Genomic DNA, 19,208 nt, shown 5'->3' on the forward strand with positions numbered 1-19,208 from the left:
GTTATTACTCATATTATTCACTACCAGCAAACAGAAACCACAAGGACCAGGAAGTCCTGCATGGAGATTTGCATGCAAAACAACAGTTCATGCATCTGCCTCGCCTTGGAGAAGGCCAGTGGAGGACGCAGACGTCTGACGGCAGAGATCCAAAAGCTTTTACAACATATGAACTTTACGAAATTTAGCAAAACCTCAATAAACTCTTATAAAAACAAGCCTGGGGGGTTAATACATTCCTCTTGCAACTGTTTCCTGCCGGTCATGCTGTCTGCGGGGAAGCAGCGTTTGGATTGGTCAGTGTTGTGTTCGTCTGATGAAAACACTCCTGAACGTCACAATCTACTCAGCCGGAGTCGGCCCTGCATGCACAGCGGAGGTTAAAGGTGCTACTGTTAGTATTTCACCATTCAAACTGCAGCGCCACTGCTTCCTGTTTCCCATGAAGCTCTCTACTTCCAGATCCTCATATCTACCAAAATTCAAGATGGCGGCTTTATTTTTATTATGTTTGTGTGAGAGCAAAATGTTTCTCACTAGAAAGAAGCATGCTGTCCTCTCCTGTCCAACATTCAGAGAGGATATTAGCTCCTGGATCCCAATTGGCCCCTCCCAGCTGCCGTACTGTGAGTCCTGTACTCTGTGGTGGTGTACCTGTGGTAAAGCCCCACCCCCTCTCCTGTCTCCCTGGTAAAATGCTACCTGTTGCACCTTTAACATCCACATTAACAAAAACAAGATACAGTAAACATCTTCAGTTTGGGGGGAGGGGTGGATGGGGAGGACGGGGGGCTCTCAGGGGCCGAACGGCCTGGAAGACTGGTAGTCGCTGGGCACTTTGGGCTTGATGCCCCTGCTGTTGTAGTAATCCACCACCTGGTTGGGCACTTCAGCAAGAACACTCTTGGCCAGAGCGGCTGGAGACGCCTGAGGAGGAAACATCAGTCACCTGCTGTCAACTCAGCATAAATCAATCATCCAGTTCTGTCACACCGTGGTGAGGATGTCTCGTCTGGGCTTTATTGTGTCTCGTCATTTCCTGTTTTATTTTGAAATGCCTAACTCTCCTGTGTGCCCTCATGATTACCGATTGTCTCCACCTGTTTAGATAACCTTCGATAGATTAATGTTTACAGCCTTTGTGTTTTTCCTCCTTGCGAGTGATTTTGAGTTCCTGTGTGACATCGATTTACCATCGATCCTCCGCTTAGAAGCGTGAGCGTTTTTGTTTGGACTAGCCAGGGTTTTTTCTCCTTGTGGAGTATTTTCTGTTTTCCCCGTTATGCCCCTTTTAGTGTAACGTTATTTTCCTCATTTGGGAGCGATTTTTGTTTTGAACTTAGAATCTGGTGACTTCGCTGTAAATGTTAATGTTTGATAGCATTGTTCTGAGATCATTGCTCACACAAATAAGGATCTGTACCTCGCTACCTCTGCATCTGAGTCCTTTCTGGGTCCCGGCCTGACAAGTTCAACTTTACTCTGACCCCCCCGTCTGTAAGCTTTTTCAGTTGTTGTTGTTGTTGTTTACTGTTTCTGTATGTTTCGATCTTGACTTTATTTTCCTGTACGTGTTGTCGATCTGACTTTCAGTCCGTTTCTGACGGACTCAACAAAACTGCTCGGACTTTAATCAGACCAACAACAGATCTTCTCCCCTTAAATGATCATCTTAAATCTAACAGGTATCCATGGTAACGGGATATATCCCACCCAGTGACTGGTATCCATGGTAACAGGATATATCCCACCCACCCACCGGGATCCATGGTAACCATTTAGTCAGTGGACATAATGTTACGGCTGTTGGTGTGTTTGTCTCGTTTTGTTGTGAAACAGCAACTCAAATTTTCAGATTAAACCCTGAAACCAGAGAGGGCCCCCCCAAAGCGCCCCCCCCCCCCCCACAGAGAGGAGACAGAAATTAAACATTTCTTCTGAAGCCAAGCTGCAGAACACATTTTATCCCTCAAGGCTGGAAACTCATTTCTTCCACAATCCCCCCCCCCCCCATCTCATCTGAACTCATGACACTTACAGCTACACAAAATGTTGCACAAACTTAGATACACACTCACATTAACTGGTGACACTTTAACTCTGAATCTTAAAATGATCTGAGACCAGCTGACATGATTCTGTCGGAAAATTAGGACTAAATTTAGAATAAAGAGTGAAGAAGAATTCGTCTCATTTTAAAGGTTCCATCAAATCTGTTCAGATCTCATTATTTCACATCACTCACATGTTTGAAGTTGCGGAATGGGACGAACTGGACAATGTCCCTCAGGACAGGTTCTCCTTTAGGCGATCGCAGGATCCCGTCATCGCCGTCGAGCATCTGCATGTCGCCAAAGTCTGCATTCCCAACGCCAACGATGATGACGGACATGGGCAGGTGGGAGGCCTGGACAATGGCTTCCCGGGTGTCGGCCATGTCAGTGATGACGCCGTCCGTCAGGATCAGTAGGATGAAGTATTGCTGGAACACAAAGAACAAGACAACACTGATCCAGAACCTGGGAGACCTGGACCTGGACTGATCCAAGACCAGTTTGGATTGACTGACAGCTTCCAGTGTGGATTATTGACCCAGCTATTCCGTCCTCTCTCACCATGGCCTCTTTGGTATGGACCTCCTGCGAGGCAGAGCTGGCGACCTTCTGGATGATGGGGGCAATATTGGTGGGACCGTAGAGCTGCAGCTTGGGGAGGCAGGCCTGGTAGGCCTCCACCACCCCCTGGATACCTGTCAGGATGCAACACAGGACGTTAACCAGGGACACAGATGATCCCGGGCAGTGAATGTTTGTTTGTTAGCATCTCGTTAGCTTAAAGAGCTCAGAGGGACGCAGTGCCATTATGTCAGGGAGTTGATGTGTCTCTCTCTGCGTGAACAGTAAGGACTGATCAGGACTCTAATCCAGGTTTGGTATTTAAAACATCTCATGAAGATAAATTCTCTTCTGTCTGACCTGATCAATGACTCATCAATTATTCAGAATAAAACACAACATTTTACACCAACACACTCATTATTTATTTATTTATTATTTACTCTTTTAGAGTGTTTCCTTCTGTGACCATCTGAGAACAAAGTGTTTCCTCTGACAGCAGCACAACTGTTAGAGATGTGTGGGGAAACATCACTTGTGAAACTGTCAGGAATTCGGGGCACCTACCTGCACACTCCGGATTCTCCTCATTAAAATTCACTGCAAAGTCGTGGGAGACCTGGGGAGGGCAGGAGGGGAGCAGGAGGGGACAAAGGGAGCCTGCATTAAAAAACAGAGCTTCTCTTCCTTTTCACTTTCTTCTTGACATTAATCTGAACAGACCTGCTGAACATCTGAGAGGTCGATTCACAGAATCTGTCGATGGGGCAGACTAAAATTCTAAGTCAGCTAACATTAGTCACCTTACCCTAATAGGCTGCAGCTTTTAGGTGCTGAACACTTCCTGGATGAACATGATTTTCTCACTTTAACTTTGTCTCTTTTGCTCTGAACTCAATTTCCTGGTTTTCAGACACTTGAATGTCGAGAAGCAGAAGATTTTAGAAAATCATCTGAAAACAGCTTCAGACAAGAAGCCGCCAGGCGCTGCACAGCATCATGGGAGCCCAATTGAATTGGTACAGTTAACCAGCAGCCTGAGGTGAGAAGGAGGAGGAGGCGGGTAATCACCAGCCTCTCTCCACCTCGCTGACAGAGAGCATGCTGGGAGAGACGGCAAGCTGAGCAGTTCAATTACCTTGAAGTCAGGAGGGATCCGAGCACCGAAGCCAAACGCTGGGAACATTTTATCGCTGCAAGAAAAAAGAACTGATGATGAGGCTGAGGGAAAACATGGAAAAGAGGCAGCAGGAGGGCTGTGATTGGCTGCTGCGGACCGACCTGTCGTAGTCCTGGCAGATCTCCCCCACGGCCACCAGGGCCTTCAGGTACTCGTTGGGCTGGTATGGGTGGATGTAGTGGAGGGAGCAGCTGTTACGAGGATCTCCGTTAGAAGCTGTGAAGTCAATGGCGACCTGGAAAGACGACCAATCAGAGAGAGGCACTTCTGTCAAACATATCATGACTGAAAGTGAAGGAACCCTCCATTTTAAAGGGAGGAGGAGGAGGAAGAGGAGGAGAGGACTGATTGTTGTGCTGAGTGTTTCGTTGGGAGCTTCTCTCCCTGAGAAAAGAGAAAAGTTGGACTCAGAAAGTTCCTCTCCTGTGTTTGGGTCATTTATCTGATCAGGAGTTCTGCTCAGCAACGATGAAAAATCAGCTCTTGATTCTGTCAACACAATAAACTCACACAGGGGACACTTCCTGTGGACTGAGGAGCGTCTCTAACTGGTTCAACTGGTTACATCCCAGAGAGCTGCTGGTGTTAACTGGGACACTGAGGCTGCTGAGCCTGTTACCATGGTAACTGTTTCCAGGGTGACAGCAGCGATATTGTGAACACAGACACTTTCTGTTCCTGGCAGAATATGAACCAGAGCGATGACCTGTGTGTGTGTGTGTGTGTGTGTGTGTGTCTCACTGTGAACTGGATCTGACAGCCCCCCATGATGTAATCCAGGAAGGAGTGCATCTTGATGATCTGAGGGCAAAAAAACAAAACAAGTGCAACTTTAAACAACTGAAGCCTCATCCTAATCATCATCATCCTCCTCATCATCATCATCATCATCTTCATCATCATCATCTTCATCATCATCATCATCCTCATCATCATCATCATCATCATCTTCATCATCATCAACTTCATCATCATCAACTTCATCTTCATCATCATCATCATCAACATCATCATCTTCATCATCATCATCATCATCATCATCATCATCATCATCATCATCATCATCATCATCATCATCAACTTCATCATCTTCATCATCATCATCATCCTCATCATCATCATCATCATCAACATCATCAACTTCATCATCATCAATTTCATCTTCATCATCATCATCATCATCATCAACATCATCATCTTCATCATCATCAACTTCATCATCATCAACATCATCATCCTCATCATCTTCATCATCATCAACTTCATCATCTTCATCATCATCATCATCCTCATCATCATCATCATCAACATCATCATCTTCATCTTCATCATAATCTTCATCTTCATCATCATCTTCATCTTCTTCCTCAGTGTTTGTTTGGCCAATTATCTGAATGTCCAGCAGCTATAGGGAAGATGAATGGGGCCCCTGAACCTGTTGGGGGCCCCTGACAGAATGAGGTTGGTGCCTGATTGATCATGAAGCATCTGGACCTGGAAACCATTCTGTTTCCTTATTCTGTCCCCCCCCCGTTGGTGTTCTGGTTTTGAGGAGCTGCTTGTGTGTGTGTTGAGTGTCGGTTAAATCTGGCTCTCAGTCTGCCTGGGGGGCCCCAGGGGCCCTCAGCGGTCTCCAGGGGCCTTGGCACTGTTCAACCTCATCTGGCAGAAAATGTTGGTTATTGAAAGCCACAAAAAGAGTTCTGACAGACAAACAAGAGCCACTCCATCTCTGGATGAAGCTGTCCGTCACCTTGCACTGGTTCAGGATGACGATCCCGGAGTTCTTGTAGTTCTTTTTCTTGACTTTGTATTTGGGGTTGATGCACGGCCACTGCACCTGAAACACACACACACACATCAGGTACCCCTGCTTTAAGGACTAACATTTCCTTAGATGTGTGTCCTGGCTCAGTTGGATCATTATTCTTGATGGTGTCCTGTCAGGAGACGTGTGTCTGACAGGAAGTTGTGATCAGCTGATTTTCTTTTTCCTGCAGTTGGACCAGATCCAGAGTCAGAGCCAACCAGGTTTTGGACCCACACGCTAACTGGTGAAACTGCTCAATACAACCACCAGGTGCTTAATATTGTTACCATGACATGTCCTCCTCAGCAGGTCACCATCAGGTCCTCGAGCTCCAGGTCTCCCTGAATGTGCCATTTAACAGAATGACTTTAAAAAGGCGGTGTGATGTCATCAGCAGCTGGACAGAAACAAGGCAGCCGTTCAGCTGTCTCATTATCATGACCGCCTGCTCTGGACTCTGTTCTGATTGGGTGGTACAGTCCCCCAACCCCCCCCCACACACATACAGTCTGAAGAAGGAATCGTGTCTCCATGGTGACCAGCAGCTGATCCTACCTGTCGTCCATCGATGGCTCCTTTCATCTCTTTGAACGTCGCTTCAAATTCACCGATGTAGTCGTGTTTCCCGTTGGAGTCCCAGTCCCACACTGTGCACTGAGGACACACACACACAAGTAAGTGTGTGAGGAGTAAGTGACCCACTTACTCCTGCATAAAACTGATTTACAGAGCTGGTGTATGTGAAGGGCCCCAGTCTGTGTGTGTACCTGTAGTTTGCGTTCATGGTCTCCACTGCAGAGGGAGTTCAGAGAGACCTTGAAGTTTTTCCAAACGGGATTCAGATTGTTCATGACGGTCTGACAGAGAGAGAAAGCTCACTGTACATACAAACTGTTGTTGTGTTGTGTAGGACTTTTGTTGTTATGTTGTTGTGCTATGCGCTCTCACCTCGGTCCTGTAGACCAGCTGTAGTGTGGCGTCGTTGTTCAGTCTGTAGATCTCCAGAAATGGATCAGACTTACTGAAGAAGTCCTGAAGCAGAGAAGAAGGACAACCGACCAATCAGAAACAAATCTTTAACACGCCACGACTTTGTTGACTTCACTGTTCAAACCTGAATATTAATAATGTTAAAATGTAATAATTAAAATGTTTTAAAATGTTTTGTTTTAAAATGAGCAGCCATTAAAACACACACACACACACACACACACTGTCACCTTGTCGTCCAGTTTTCTGGCGCTGAATGAGAGTTCAATGTAGTCGTCATTACCTGTCAGCTCCTCTGCTGTGACCTGGGAACACACAGACACACACACACAGCATCACATCTCCAGGTCTCAGCTCTCTGATTGGAGGAACCACAGAATTAGGAAGCTCAGCCTTTTAAATCTGCCTCCGAGCATCATAGGAAACATGATAACAGGCTCAACATCCCCACAGGAAGTAAACACCTGGTTAAGGTGTGGGTGGAGCACGTAAGAAGGCAGTTGGTGAATAAGGGAGGAGCGACCAAATGAATAAAAGATAAGAGAAGGAGCAAAAGATGAAACAGACCACAAGAAGAATAATAAAAGAGGGATGAAGAAAGTCAAAATAAAAGCTGATCGTGTCAGTGGAGCAGCTTCCTCTTCAGAAATCCTTTCAAAATAAATCTGCTCAAGCGTTTCATGTGGACAGAGAAGCTGAAGCTCAGAAGATTCTCCAGCCGTGACTTTAAAGACACAGACGAGTGAATCCATCAAAGATTCAGCCGGTCAGAGGAAATCCTGACAGTCCAGATCCCCGAGGTCCTGTCAGGACTCAGACCCTGTCAGAGTCCTGACAGGACCTATGAGGACAGAAAGGGGGCGAGAGAGGTTGATGAGACAGTGAGTGCAGGAGAGAGTGAGACTCACAGTGATGATGGCTTTTCCCACCGAACCTCCAGGTCTGACCAGAGCTTTGGACAACTTCCTCTGAGAGACAATCTACGGGGGACGGGGGGGAGAGAGAGGGGAGGACCGACAGGGAGACAAACAGAGAGAGTTTCCAAGGTGAGGACGGAGGAACAGAAAATGTTCTTTAGTAAAACAGATTGATGTTCCGCCATTTCCAGCCCCAACACTAAGCATCATGGGAAAGAAATCATGGTGACATCTGACACGCCTCGTCTCCTTGTTTCCTCTGAGGATTCTTGGCATCTCCTCAGGCCCGTTAGCAGGAAGCGGCGGCGTTCCGTCAGCCATCTGGCTGGTGGGGAAGCTGGCAGCTGAAACAGGGACGCTGCTGGTAGAGATGATGACGAGGAGGAGGAGGAGGAGGAAGCTCCTCCAAACTGACGGTTTGAGCACAGACTTGGCCGCCGCTCCGCCATCTTAACGATGATGGTGGAGTCAGCTGATCCATGACCATTTTCATCTGTTTGTCTCTGACGTTCGTGCTCCCCAGAGGACGAATCCTGATCCGATATTCCCGCCCTTCCCCTCCTCGGCCCGGTCCGTTCCCCGGCTGCTGGTTTAAAACCCTGAGGAGCCTTCAGCCGAGTCTCATGACTGACAGCTGCCAGATTCATAACGCACACACACAGACAGACACACTCAGACACAGACACACACACACACACACACCCTCGTTGATTTCTGAGCCGATCTTCCGCAGCAGAAACAGAACAAGGAAATGATCTCAGCTGTTTTGGAGTCGGTTCTTTAGGATGCCCACAATGACGTCATGTGACCTTGAGCCCTGAGCTGATTGGCTGTTCATCCATCACCTTCAGACTCACCTGTCCCAGGGTGCACTCCACCGAGCCCAGGAAGTCGGCCTCCTTCACCCCGTTGTGGCTGCTGTTGATGTCGTACAGCTCGAAGCGCAGACGCTGCACCTCTTCAAAGTAAAAGTCCAGGGTGAAGACTTTGGAGTAGGCCGGGTTCACACAGCTGCGGATCACCTCAGTCCGGTCCACCTGCAGGACAAACCAGCAGAACTCGTGAAAAATTCATGCTGCAGTTCTGAGAGCGCAACATTCACATTCGCTCTGTATGTTCTTTGTTGTGTATTTCATCCTTAAGCTGGAACTTTGTTCAACTTTTTCTTTGACTGTTTATGAAACAGTCAAATAAAAACCGGACATCATCTGCTCCGTCTGTCCTCCGACAGATGGAGCTCAGGCAGTGATGGTAAAGTTCGTCTGGACTAGCTGGACCAGGTCCCGCTGATGGACATTTTCCTGGAATCCTCTCAGCACGTCCATCTGAAGACCCAGACCAGGTCCTGATGATCCAGCCCTCCTACTGCCTCCTGAAGAACCTGAAGGATCTACACCAACTAATACTGGGTCTGTTCCCAGATCAGGACTCTGCAGGACTCAGTCCAGAATATTTTTGGACTTCAGAAACTGACAGGAAGAACTGTGCCAACAAGTCCAGACCGAAAACCTCCACATCTGGACTGATGACGAGAAGAACACAGAGTCTGAAATGAGCTGCTGACAGACCTGCGGTCCAGTCCGGATCAGACTAGTGAGTCCTGATTTGAAACAGAAACTGGGACGAGCAGGGAAATAAAAACGAAGAGAGGGAAAGTTTGTGTTGCAGGTTCTTCTGCATCCTGATGGTGACTAAAAATACTCAGAGACACAAAGTGGGTCAACTGAAACCAGGTCTGACCTGAACCACATAGAAACACACAGCCAAGCAGCAAACACACTAACACACGCACACACAGGGTCAAAGGTCAAACCTGCAGCTCTGATAGTGAGAATCTGAATTCTTCTGCTAACACGTGCTAATGTTTCCTAATTATCACTGTTAGAGTTACCGGAATCGAATTAGTGTGGTATTACAGAGGGACTGGGACTGGGACTGGGATTGGGACTGGGACTGGCACTGGGATTGGGACTGGGACTGGGCAACTGGGACTGGGCAACTGGGACTTGGACTGGGACTGGAGGACTGGGACTGGGACTGGGACTGGGGGACTGGAACTGGGACTGTTAGAGTTACCGGAATCCAGTTAGTGTGGTATTACAGAGGGACTGGGACTGGAGGACTGGGACTGGGCAACTGGGACTTGGACTGGGACTGGAGGACTGAGACTGAAGGACTGGAGGACTGGGACTTGGACTGGGACTGGAGGACTGGAGGACTGGGACTGGGACTGCAGGACTGGAGGAGCTTCAGATCTTCAGGAGAACCAGAATTCTGCAGATGCTTTCTATGAAGACCAGGACAGGACAGACCTGAAGCCGCCAACAGTCCATGAGTCCAGGAATCAAGAACATTAAAACCACCAGCAGGACAAAAGGCCGGTGTGGTTTCTATGGCGACCTACCTCCATCCACTGTCCATGGGACTGCATGTTGAGGACGATGCAGGGGTCGGGTTTGGACAGGGCATCCCGGTCTGAGATCCCTTTACAGGTGAGTCTCAGCTCCACTTTGGTCAGACAGGGGCTGCTGAAAAGACCCAGGGAATTCGCCGCCGACTCGTAGATGTCACTCATGATGGAGGCGGGACAGGAATTCTGCGGAGGACGGAGACGAGAACGTTACGACTCTTATCTGATCTCCAGTCTCAGTTAGTTAGTTGCTGAACCAAAGAGAATAAATTTCACTGTCCAAAAGTCTTTTTATTAAAGTAGAAAAATGTCACATTTTTCTTCATTTTATCACTGCAGAGACTCCTCTCTCCTGATTGGATGGTCCAGTCTGTCAGTCACACAGTAGCCCCCCCCCCCCGATGGCCAGGTTCAGGTTTATCTGGTCCAGGTGAAGGTTTCTCTCAGAGTTCAGACTGTGGTTAATTATCTTAAAGAGCTGAAATTGATTAAAACAGTCAGAGTCTCTCATGAACTCCACCCACACAGGAAGTGATTTCTTCCGGATCAGGAGGCCACGATCGAACCACCATCAGCCGTAATGTACTCCACAGGAGGAAGTCATCTGATATCCCTCAGCTCCGGTTACACAGGAAGTGGGGAATGACGATTAGAGTCTTTAATGGTGCAGGATCAGGTTTTACAGCCAGTGTATTTGTTCACTTAGAAAACATTTAGTTCCCTGTCGCCGCCTCCACCAGGTGCAGGCGTGTCCTCATTTTAAATATTTGTATCAACAGTTTGTCCACAAACAGCAGAAGTCAGTATTGAAGTTGATGTGATAAAATGTAACAATTAAAGTTTCTATAATTTTTATGAAACCCCACCAATGACATTGAAAATGCCAAAGACATTTATACACTAAAATGAATCACCAATGATGATGATGAGACCTGAAACATCTGGATCCTGAATCGATATCCACTGAACAAGAACAAGAACTATGCTGAAGAGACAAATGATCAAGCGACACACACACACAGAGAGGGAGAGGGAGAGAGAGAGATGGAGAGAGGGAGAGGGAGAGAGAGAGATGGAGAGAGGGAGAGAGAGGGAGGGAGAGAGAGAGAGATGGAGATATGGAGAGAGAGAGAGTGTCAGAGAGAGAGAGAGGGAGGGAGAGAGAGGGAGTCAGGGAGAGGGAGAGAGAGAGAGAGGGGGAGAGAGACGGAGAGAGAGAGAGAGTGTCAGAGAGAGAGAGAGGGAGGGAGAGAGAGAGAGATGGAGATATGGAGAGAGAGAGAGTGTCAGAGAGAGAGAGAGGGAGGGAGAGAGAGAGAGATGGAGATATGGAGAGAGAGAGAGTGTCAGAGAGAGAGAGAGAGAGGGAGTCAGGGAGAGAGAAAGAGAGAGAGAAGGGAGGGAGAGAGAGGGAGAGAGAGAGAGGGAGGGAAAGAGAGAGAGGGAGGGAGGAGAGAGAGAGAGAGAGAGGGAGTCAGGGAGAGAGAAAGAGAGAGAGAAGGAGGGAGAGAGAGGGAGAGAGAGAGAGGGAGGGAAAGAGAGAGAGGGAGGGAGGGGAGAGAGAGAGAGAGAGAGAGAGAGAGGGAGTCAGGGAGAGAGAAAGAGAGAGAGAAGGACAGAGAGAGAGGGAGCGAGAGAGAGAGCGAGGGGGAGGGGGAGAGAGAGAGAGAGAGGGAGGGAAAGAGAGAGAGAGAGGGAGGGAGTCAGGGAGAGAGAAAGAGAGAGAGAAGGAGGGAGAGAGAGGGGAGGGAGAGAGAGGGAGTCAGGGAGAGAGAGAGAGAGAGAGAGGGAGAGAGTATCAGAGAGAGAGAGAGAGAGGGAGTCAGGGAGTCAGGGAGAGGGAGAGAGAGAGAGACGGAGAGAGAGAGAGAGAGAGAGAGAGGGAGGGGGGGGAGATAGAGAGAAAGCTTCTGATTTACCTTCACAGGTGCAGGAAGAAGAAGAAGAAGAAGAAGAAGAAAAAGAAGTCCTTCTCGGTGATGGAAGCATCAGAAAGTTTGGTGTGTCAGCTCAGCCGGTCTGAACTGAGGGACACACACCTTCATCCTCCTCTCCGGCTGCTGGAGCCTTCACCTCCTCCGGCAGCCTGCCGCTTTTATAGCAGGGGAAGCCTCAGACACTGGGGGGGGGGGGGGGGCAGCGGGGAGCGGCGGGCTGCAGCGCCATCTGCAGGCCGATCTGTCATCCATTCATTTCGAAAATAACTGAATGGATTTGTTCCCAGGAAACATTTATTTTGCTTCACGTGCTGCCTGTCTAATGAAAAAAAAGACTATATACCAAACAAATAATGTGTACAGTTTAATGGTGATATAAATAAATATCCAGAACTCACAAACAGAGCAGATCTGGATTGAAAATATTTCACTCTTTCAACAAAGTCAAAGAGACCGGAAGAGGCCTGACGGCATTTTACTTTGACATTCCGGAGCGGAAGTGTGAGTGCCGTTCACGGACTTGACGGAAGAATCGAAAAGTCTAAATGCGGAAGTTTGTTCGTCAGTTAGCGACTAAAAACAAACGGACGAGTTGGCGAAAAGCTGCTTTTCTGAAGCTGGAAGGAAACATAGCGGTGAGTTTTTTCCTCACACTTTATTCACAGTTATCCCTTAAACTTTCAAATACGTCCTTCTGAAGTAAACTAAAGTTTGGTAGGATTTAGGCCGGAAAGCGCCAGGCTCCATTTAATGCGTCAGCTCAGCAGTGAGCCTTTAAACCTTTAATGAGAAATTAAACAGGAAACGGTCTCCTTCAGCATCGGCCTCAGTCACCGAGCAGCTTTCACCCGAAGGGCCTTCTAAGTCCCCCTCAGACTAACCACTCTCACCTGTCCGCCAGCCTACCTGCGCGCTTTCACTTTCATTTTCAGAGAATGTGTCCCTGAATGTCTCACAAACAGAAACAAGATGAAGTGAAGCAACACGTGACTGAAAACAGACAATAAAGTCCCATCAGTGCAGTGTTAGTGATGAAGAGTGCAAAACAATCAAATTATTCTTTTAAGCAAAACACCAACTTGTGTCTGACAAAAAATGAGTCTACAGTTTAAAGAATCCATTAACGATGATGATAATTAGGTGATGGTCAGGACCAGGCCTGGTTCAGGCTGTAGATGTGGTGGTACGTGACATGTACGGTGTCCCTGAGGTGCCAAATCAAACAGAGAGCTGACTGAACGGAAACGCCTCATTCCCAGCTGCACTGGAAAGAGCCAACATGGAGGTTTTGATTGGTGGTGCCGACCTGTGGTGATGTGGAGTATAACTGCTTCCTGTTGTGTCCAGGTGCATCATGGCTTCTGAGGTCTACGCTCCAACGACGTCACCCAACCCGAAGTCGTCCTGGTGTCTGATTCCATCCGAACATCTGGACAAAGTTCGCTTCCTGCTCAAAGTTGGTGAAGTGGTGAGTTCATAGACCCTCAGACTTTCCCTTTTCTGGCACTGGAGCCCTACGAACACAAGGAAACGTTAAAGCACAAAAGCTGCCTGTTACCTGAACCACACAACAGCGTCTTTATTGTGTTTCTGTGTTTCACTGTGACATCACAGACACACACATAGCCTAACCTCTACAGATCCGTTCAGGAGCTGTTTGACGCTAATGAGACTCTTGAAGTAAACAGTTTCACTGCGTGTCATCGATCAGCTGATCAGGCCCATTAAACAGATCAATACCTCAGAGAGCTGGATCGAGTCTGTTCTGCTGCTCAGCTCAGTTTCTTATTAATCATCCTCATCAGCGTTGATGAGGATTCATTCAATAACAAACAGCTGGGTCAGCTGACCAGGTCACTAATACAGAATTTAGCCAGAATGCATCTGAAATCAGCCGACTGTCGATGTCTGTGTGACCTCTGCTCCTTCCTCCTGCAGACAGGAACTGCTTTGCCTGTTGAGCTGTCGTTAGCAGAACTCAGACCTGCTGACCAATCACTGTCGCAACTTCACACACACATGTGTCCCCTGCCAGGGGATCGGTTCAGAACAGAAAGAGGATCTGCCCCCACTTCTTCCTCCTCCTCTTCTTCAGATTTTATCTCTGTGTCGTGCTGCTGATGTGACAGGGAGCTGAAGGTTCACTGAAGGTCTTGGGATTTGAACCCTGACCCACAGCAGTGGTGGTGCGTTGCTCTGACAGTGGAACGTCTATCTGTTGCCATGGTGAATGCCACTTCCTGGTCTGGTCACATGTAAAGGGTGTCCCAAGGGGCAGTCCTGTTGGGGGGTCAGCTCCTCCAGACCATCAGCCCTTCTGCTCCATTCTTACACTTCCTGTTGTGTCACCCAGCTGCTGCAGCACACACACACACACACACGTTGGTCTTTCTATAATTATGTGATTCTGGTCTAAAAACCAGGTCTGAACCCTCAAACAGGCCTCGGGGTCAAGGACCAGAATCTGTCGTCACACCCACAGACCAGAGGGTCCAGTCCTGGTCCTGGTCCTTTAACGCAGTGCCCTGTGTGCCCCTCAGGTCCTGTCCTTCATGGCCTTCATCCTGGAGGAAGTGGTCAGCAGCTGCCTCAATTGCTCCGCCCTTTACTTTTTCGAGTTCGTCAGCTGCACGGCCTTCCTCTTCACGCTGCTGCTCCTCATCCTCCTCTCCACCTACCTGCACAAACGGGTCGGGATCACCTGCTGGCCTACCCTGGTAAGACCTGAATCGGATTTAACAGAACCCCCTGAGGAGGGGGGTGTAGTTTAGCTTAGCATACAGACTCATCACTTCAGTTCTCTTCAATATTTCTGAATTAATGAGACAACAGATCTGTCTCTGTGTCCACCAGAGACAGTGTGTCTGCCGATTGGACGTCACTATAGCAACAGAACAGGAAGTTATCTGACCCAGCAATGATGATGGAACATGTTTGTTTTCTTTATAGTTGTTAGATTTATTTGATTTTCTCTCTGAACATATGAAGGACCATTTAACTGCTGGTCCAATTAGTTGCCTACCCTTAGGGTACCAAAACAAAGTCCACAGCCAGCCAGGACAGAATCCAGCATCATCAGTCCGTCCCTCCATGTCTCGTCCCAACTCTGTCGGTTTTCATGGCAGCACGTTTCTCGGGCAAGGCGAGAACTTCCACATCCCTGAATGTCCACCATGACAGCTCCACTTCACCCTCCCTCATGTCCTACGGTTGTTACAGACACTTGAACTAACCACAGACAGCCCCCAGGGCTGATGGGAAATGTAGTTTGCTAAAGATGACTAAAAGATGAGATGGGTTCTGTTGTCATCTGATAAACACCAAAGGTCTGATCTTCCGGGACTGATGGAGTACTCCCCCAAGTCCAGCTCCTCTTCAGAGCAGACGATCCCACCGGACCTGGCCCGGAACACAGCAGCCTTTTATCAAACACGAGGCGCAGCAGCGACACCACGTGGTGGAAACCTGAACTGTATCTGGGTTCTTTCATTAGATGGAAAACGATCCAGATTCTCCAGGATCTCAGACCAGACACAGGGGGATCTGTTGGGTTCTTTAAATAATCCAGACCTGATCTTTGTGCTTCATAAATAAATCTGGTTTGATTTAGAACAACACTGTAGAAAAGAAGTTGGGTGGTTGTTTTTCTTAAAGTCACATATTCAGATTGATACAGCAAACACCTCATTTACCTTAGCTTAGCATAGCTTAGCATAAAGAAACAGTTTATCATCCACAGGGAACTGAAACCTGTCAGACCTGAACCCCTCAGTGCTCTGATACAGTTTCATGTCTTCAACCATCTGGTTCAGTGAGTCCTGAGCTGCTGGTCTTCTTGTGTCCTGCAGGATCTGGTCTACACCGCAGTCATCACCCTCTTCTTCTTCATCGCCTCCATCATCTTCACTGCTCAAAACGGCGGCACGACTCTGGAGAGAGCAGCTGTGGTACGACCTTCCCTTCACTACCTCCTTCTCTCCTTCCCTGCCCCCTCCTTTCCTTCACTGTCTCCTGAAAGTGATTTTTGTTCTCTACATTTTTTGCTCTCTCTCTCTCTCTCTCTCTCTCTCTCTGTCTCTGTCTCTCTCTCGCTCTATCTCTCTCTGTCTGTCTCTCTCGCTCTCTCTCTCTCTCACTCTCTCTCTCTCACTCTCTCTGTCTCTGTCTCTGTCTCTCTCTCGCTCTATCTCTTTCTGTCTGTCTGTCTCTCTCTCTCTCTCTCTCTCTCTCACTCTCTCTGTCTCTGTCTCTCTCTCGCTCTATCTCTTTCTGTCTGTCTGTCTGTCTGTCTCTCTCTCTCTCTGTCTCTGTCTCTGTCTCTCTCACTCTCTCTCTCTCTCTCACTCTCTCTCTCACTCTCACTCTCTCTGTCTCTGTCTCTCTCTCGCTCTATCTCTTTCTGTCTGTCTGTCTCTGTCTCTGTCTCTGTCTCTGTCTCTGTCTCTGTCTCTCTCTCTCTCTCTCTCTCTGTCTCTGTCTCTCTCACTCTCTGTCTCTGTCTCTCTCTCTCTCTCTCTCTCTGTCTCTGTCTCTCTCTCTCTCTCTCACTCTCACTCTCTCTGTCTCTGTCTCTCTCTCTCTCTCTCTCTCTCTCTCTCTCTCTCTCTCTCTCTCTCTCTCACTCTCACTCTCTCTGTCTCTCTCTCGTCCTCCAGGTGTTTGGTTTCCTGGCCACATTTGTGTTCTTGCTTGACACCATCTTGTTTGTTAAGAGAAATGGGTGTCCTTTGAGGGAAGGCAGGAAGCAGGAGACCAGTAATGGCGGCCCTGTGGTGGCGGCTCAACCGGAGACAGAGAAGCTCAACGCGCCGACCGCCATCACGCCATAAATCAGTTCGTATGCTTGCACGTGTGCCTTTTGGTCAAAGGTCATTACTTTACGCACTATTCCTTTAACAAGACGACGGGAGGCAGAGCTTCAGAGACAGGTAGCCAACGTGACGATTTTAACTCATTTTAAACCAACGGACACTAAAACATCGAACCAGTAAATGTTGGGTACTTTTATCAACACACCAGCAGAGGCCAAATCAGGGGTCACCGGAGGTCAAATGATCACAGCAAGAAGTGTCTTTCAAAGAGACAATCAGAAGAAAGTTTATTGCTGAAATGAAGGAAACATCTCAATTCCTGTTGAAAAGCACTTAAACTGCTTTAAACCATTAGACTATAACCAATAAACCAATAATCAGTGATCTTTCAGTGACAATCTGAAGCTCAGTGACATCACAGGTGGAGGAGGCGGGACTTCTGGTTTTTCGTCAAATGATCTAGAGAGTTACTTTTTTTTTTTTTTTTTACATGTCACATTCAGCTGCAAAAAAAACAGAAAAGACCTGATGACATCACCTCACTCTGTAGTTTCTCTCAGCTTCAGTCTTCCCTCACTTCACAAATGACCTCTGACCTCTGTGTGAACCAATCACTCATCATTCCATCACTTCGTTTCTCCGGTGGTGAAGCGGAGGTGTCATGGCATCCTGTCCTGAGAGCTGCAGCTGATCCAGCTGTTTTAAACTTTCTTTTATATAAAAGCTTTGACTCTTCATCTCTTTGTTTTTCTGTTCTTTGCCAGAAATGACGCTGTTTGTTCAGACATAAATATTCATGAAGTGATGTCACATCTCGTTGTTTCTGTAATGAAGTCAGTCGACACCTGAGGTTGAGATAAGTTTGAATTATCCAAACCCGACTCCACTTCCTGTGGACATGTTCCTTTAAAGGTTTCCTAGACATCTGATCAGACAGATGCGGGAAAGTCAGCCACGCCCCCTCTGTGTGATGTCATCTGTTTCTGGTTGGCAGGTGGACCATGCAGCCGGAGATTTGGTGGTTAAAGGAACCTTTGAATCTGACGGTTGGTCACAGAGATTCTGTCTCATTTTAACGTTTATGCCCAGAAATGAAAGTGACTGCAAGTTAATCCCAAAGTCAACAAACCGTCTTTTCTTCATTCCCTCTTATTTTAACATTCCTTCATTAAGTCGTCACATTTATTCATTCATGTTTTTTACGGTCCCCAAATTCAAGATAAAGTTACTTAGAAATCTGCGTATTTTTACTGAGTCAAGATTTTGAAATATTAATATTGAACATTTGTTTTTCTGTTAAGAGAACACGGTTCGAACTGGTTGTCTCTTAGGGACATTAAATAAAAACATCTGACTCCAAATTTAAGATTTTTAAAAACAAAAATTTCATGATGTTGTGAGATTGGTGAGAGAGAATAATTCAAGTTAATCAGGCAATCTTTTTTATCAAACGCATTTTTATTCTTTTAGTTTTTACAAACACTGTTTGGTCTTTGTATCTGTGATCAGTGAATATTCTGTCATAATAAAACTGATTTTCAAGAAAAAAATACTTCTATTGCTCATGATTGCTTTTGTTTTTACATGAATTATCTTTACGAGTTTATAGTGAGTGTGAGAGGTTGTTGGTCTCAGGGTGACCCTGCTCCTCGCCCAGAGTGAGCTGGAAACAGATCAGAGGAAGAAGATGAGTGAGTGTGAGTGAAAAAGGTTTGGAAGTTGTCTTCACCAATCAGCTTCAGGAATTGGAGAACATGTGGTGGGAGGGGCCACAGACCGGGACAGACAGCGTCACTCGGCTGCTTCTCTCTTACAAACGCTCATTCTGACAGAATAACAACAGACTGATCCCATTGTGACAGAGTGAATTGTGGGTAGCAATTACCTTCTGATGACAATGGACGCCCCCGTGATGGTGAACACAGTGAGCACCATGAACTGGACCAGGCGGATGGTGGCCTTTCGTCCCCGCAGGCTCCACCTGCAGCTGATGTGGTTCGGGGTCTTCGGGTCCCGCAGGTGTCGTTCCCAGAATCCTCACCAGTAAGGTGTAGCTGGAGGGTGGGCCAGACTGAACCAGATGAGCTCCAGCTGGTTGATGCTCTGTCTCCCCCAGAGAGGAAAATCCTCAGGAGAGTCATATCTGAGGGAACAATGACATCACTTCTCATCATAAATATCTTCTTTATTTTTTTTTTTATTTTTTTTAAACATGAACATCATGTTGTATTTCAGACTGAGATCATAAACTCATCAGGAAAACGTTTACTGAGGAGGAGGGACGTTTTCCCATAGACTTCAATAAATCAAATCAAATCAGATTTATTTATGAAGCCCCAAATCATGACAAAGTTACATCGAGGCACTTTACCTACAGAGCATGTCGAGACCAGACTCTATACCATGATTTAGAGACCAACAGATTCCCAATGAGCAGGAAAGACTTCCTTTAAGAGGCAGAACCAGGCTGGGGGGGGCATCTGCCTCGACCGGTTGGGTTAAGGGGGAGGGAGAGACCAGATGGACTTTAACTTTTAA

General features: G+C 47.3%; 2 protein-coding genes across 3 annotated transcripts in view; one reads left to right on the forward strand and one right to left on the reverse strand.

Moving 5' to 3' along the window:
• The window catches only part of cpne4a (copine IVa), a 13,304-nt gene extending 561 nt beyond the window's left edge, over positions 1 to 12,743 (reverse strand). The window contains exons 1-16 of one of the 2 annotated variants that reach the window (XM_029503896.1): positions 11,962 to 12,743; positions 9,917 to 10,108; positions 8,370 to 8,549; positions 7,504 to 7,575; positions 6,826 to 6,900; positions 6,554 to 6,637; positions 6,373 to 6,462; positions 6,161 to 6,259; positions 5,549 to 5,635; positions 4,537 to 4,596; positions 3,897 to 4,030; positions 3,754 to 3,808; positions 3,183 to 3,234; positions 2,616 to 2,749; positions 2,246 to 2,482; positions 1 to 927 (exon numbers count right to left, since the gene is read on the reverse strand). The exon at positions 1 to 927 is cut by the window's left edge and continues 561 nt beyond it. In XM_029503896.1, the coding sequence (XP_029359756.1) occupies positions 796 to 927; positions 2,246 to 2,482; positions 2,616 to 2,749; positions 3,183 to 3,234; positions 3,754 to 3,808; positions 3,897 to 4,030; positions 4,537 to 4,596; positions 5,549 to 5,635; positions 6,161 to 6,259; positions 6,373 to 6,462; positions 6,554 to 6,637; positions 6,826 to 6,900; positions 7,504 to 7,575; positions 8,370 to 8,549; positions 9,917 to 10,108; positions 11,962 to 11,967 (1,689 nt within the window). In that variant the 5' untranslated portion in view covers positions 11,968 to 12,743 and the 3' untranslated portion in view covers positions 1 to 795. Of the gene's footprint in view, positions 928 to 2,245; positions 2,483 to 2,615; positions 2,750 to 3,182; positions 3,235 to 3,753; positions 3,809 to 3,896; positions 4,031 to 4,536; positions 4,597 to 5,548; positions 5,636 to 6,160; positions 6,260 to 6,372; positions 6,463 to 6,553; positions 6,638 to 6,825; positions 6,901 to 7,503; positions 7,576 to 8,369; positions 8,550 to 9,916; positions 10,109 to 11,841 lie in introns of both variants that reach the window. The other variant, XM_029503897.1, reaches the window with a different exon arrangement.
• On the forward strand, positions 12,368 to 18,220 carry cmtm6 (CKLF-like MARVEL transmembrane domain containing 6). The gene is made up of 5 exons (XM_029503898.1): positions 12,368 to 12,494; positions 13,207 to 13,327; positions 14,400 to 14,576; positions 15,708 to 15,806; positions 16,515 to 18,220. Exons 2-5 carry the CDS (start codon positions 13,214 to 13,216, stop codon positions 16,686 to 16,688), a joined length of 564 nt encoding a protein of 187 aa, XP_029359758.1. The 5' UTR covers positions 12,368 to 12,494; positions 13,207 to 13,213; the 3' UTR covers positions 16,689 to 18,220.
• The last annotated feature ends 988 nt before the right edge of the window (positions 18,221 to 19,208 follow it).

This window comes from Echeneis naucrates, chromosome 6 (assembly GCF_900963305.1).
Source record: "Echeneis naucrates chromosome 6, fEcheNa1.1, whole genome shotgun sequence".
NCBI lineage: Eukaryota > Metazoa > Chordata > Actinopteri > Carangiformes > Echeneidae > Echeneis > Echeneis naucrates.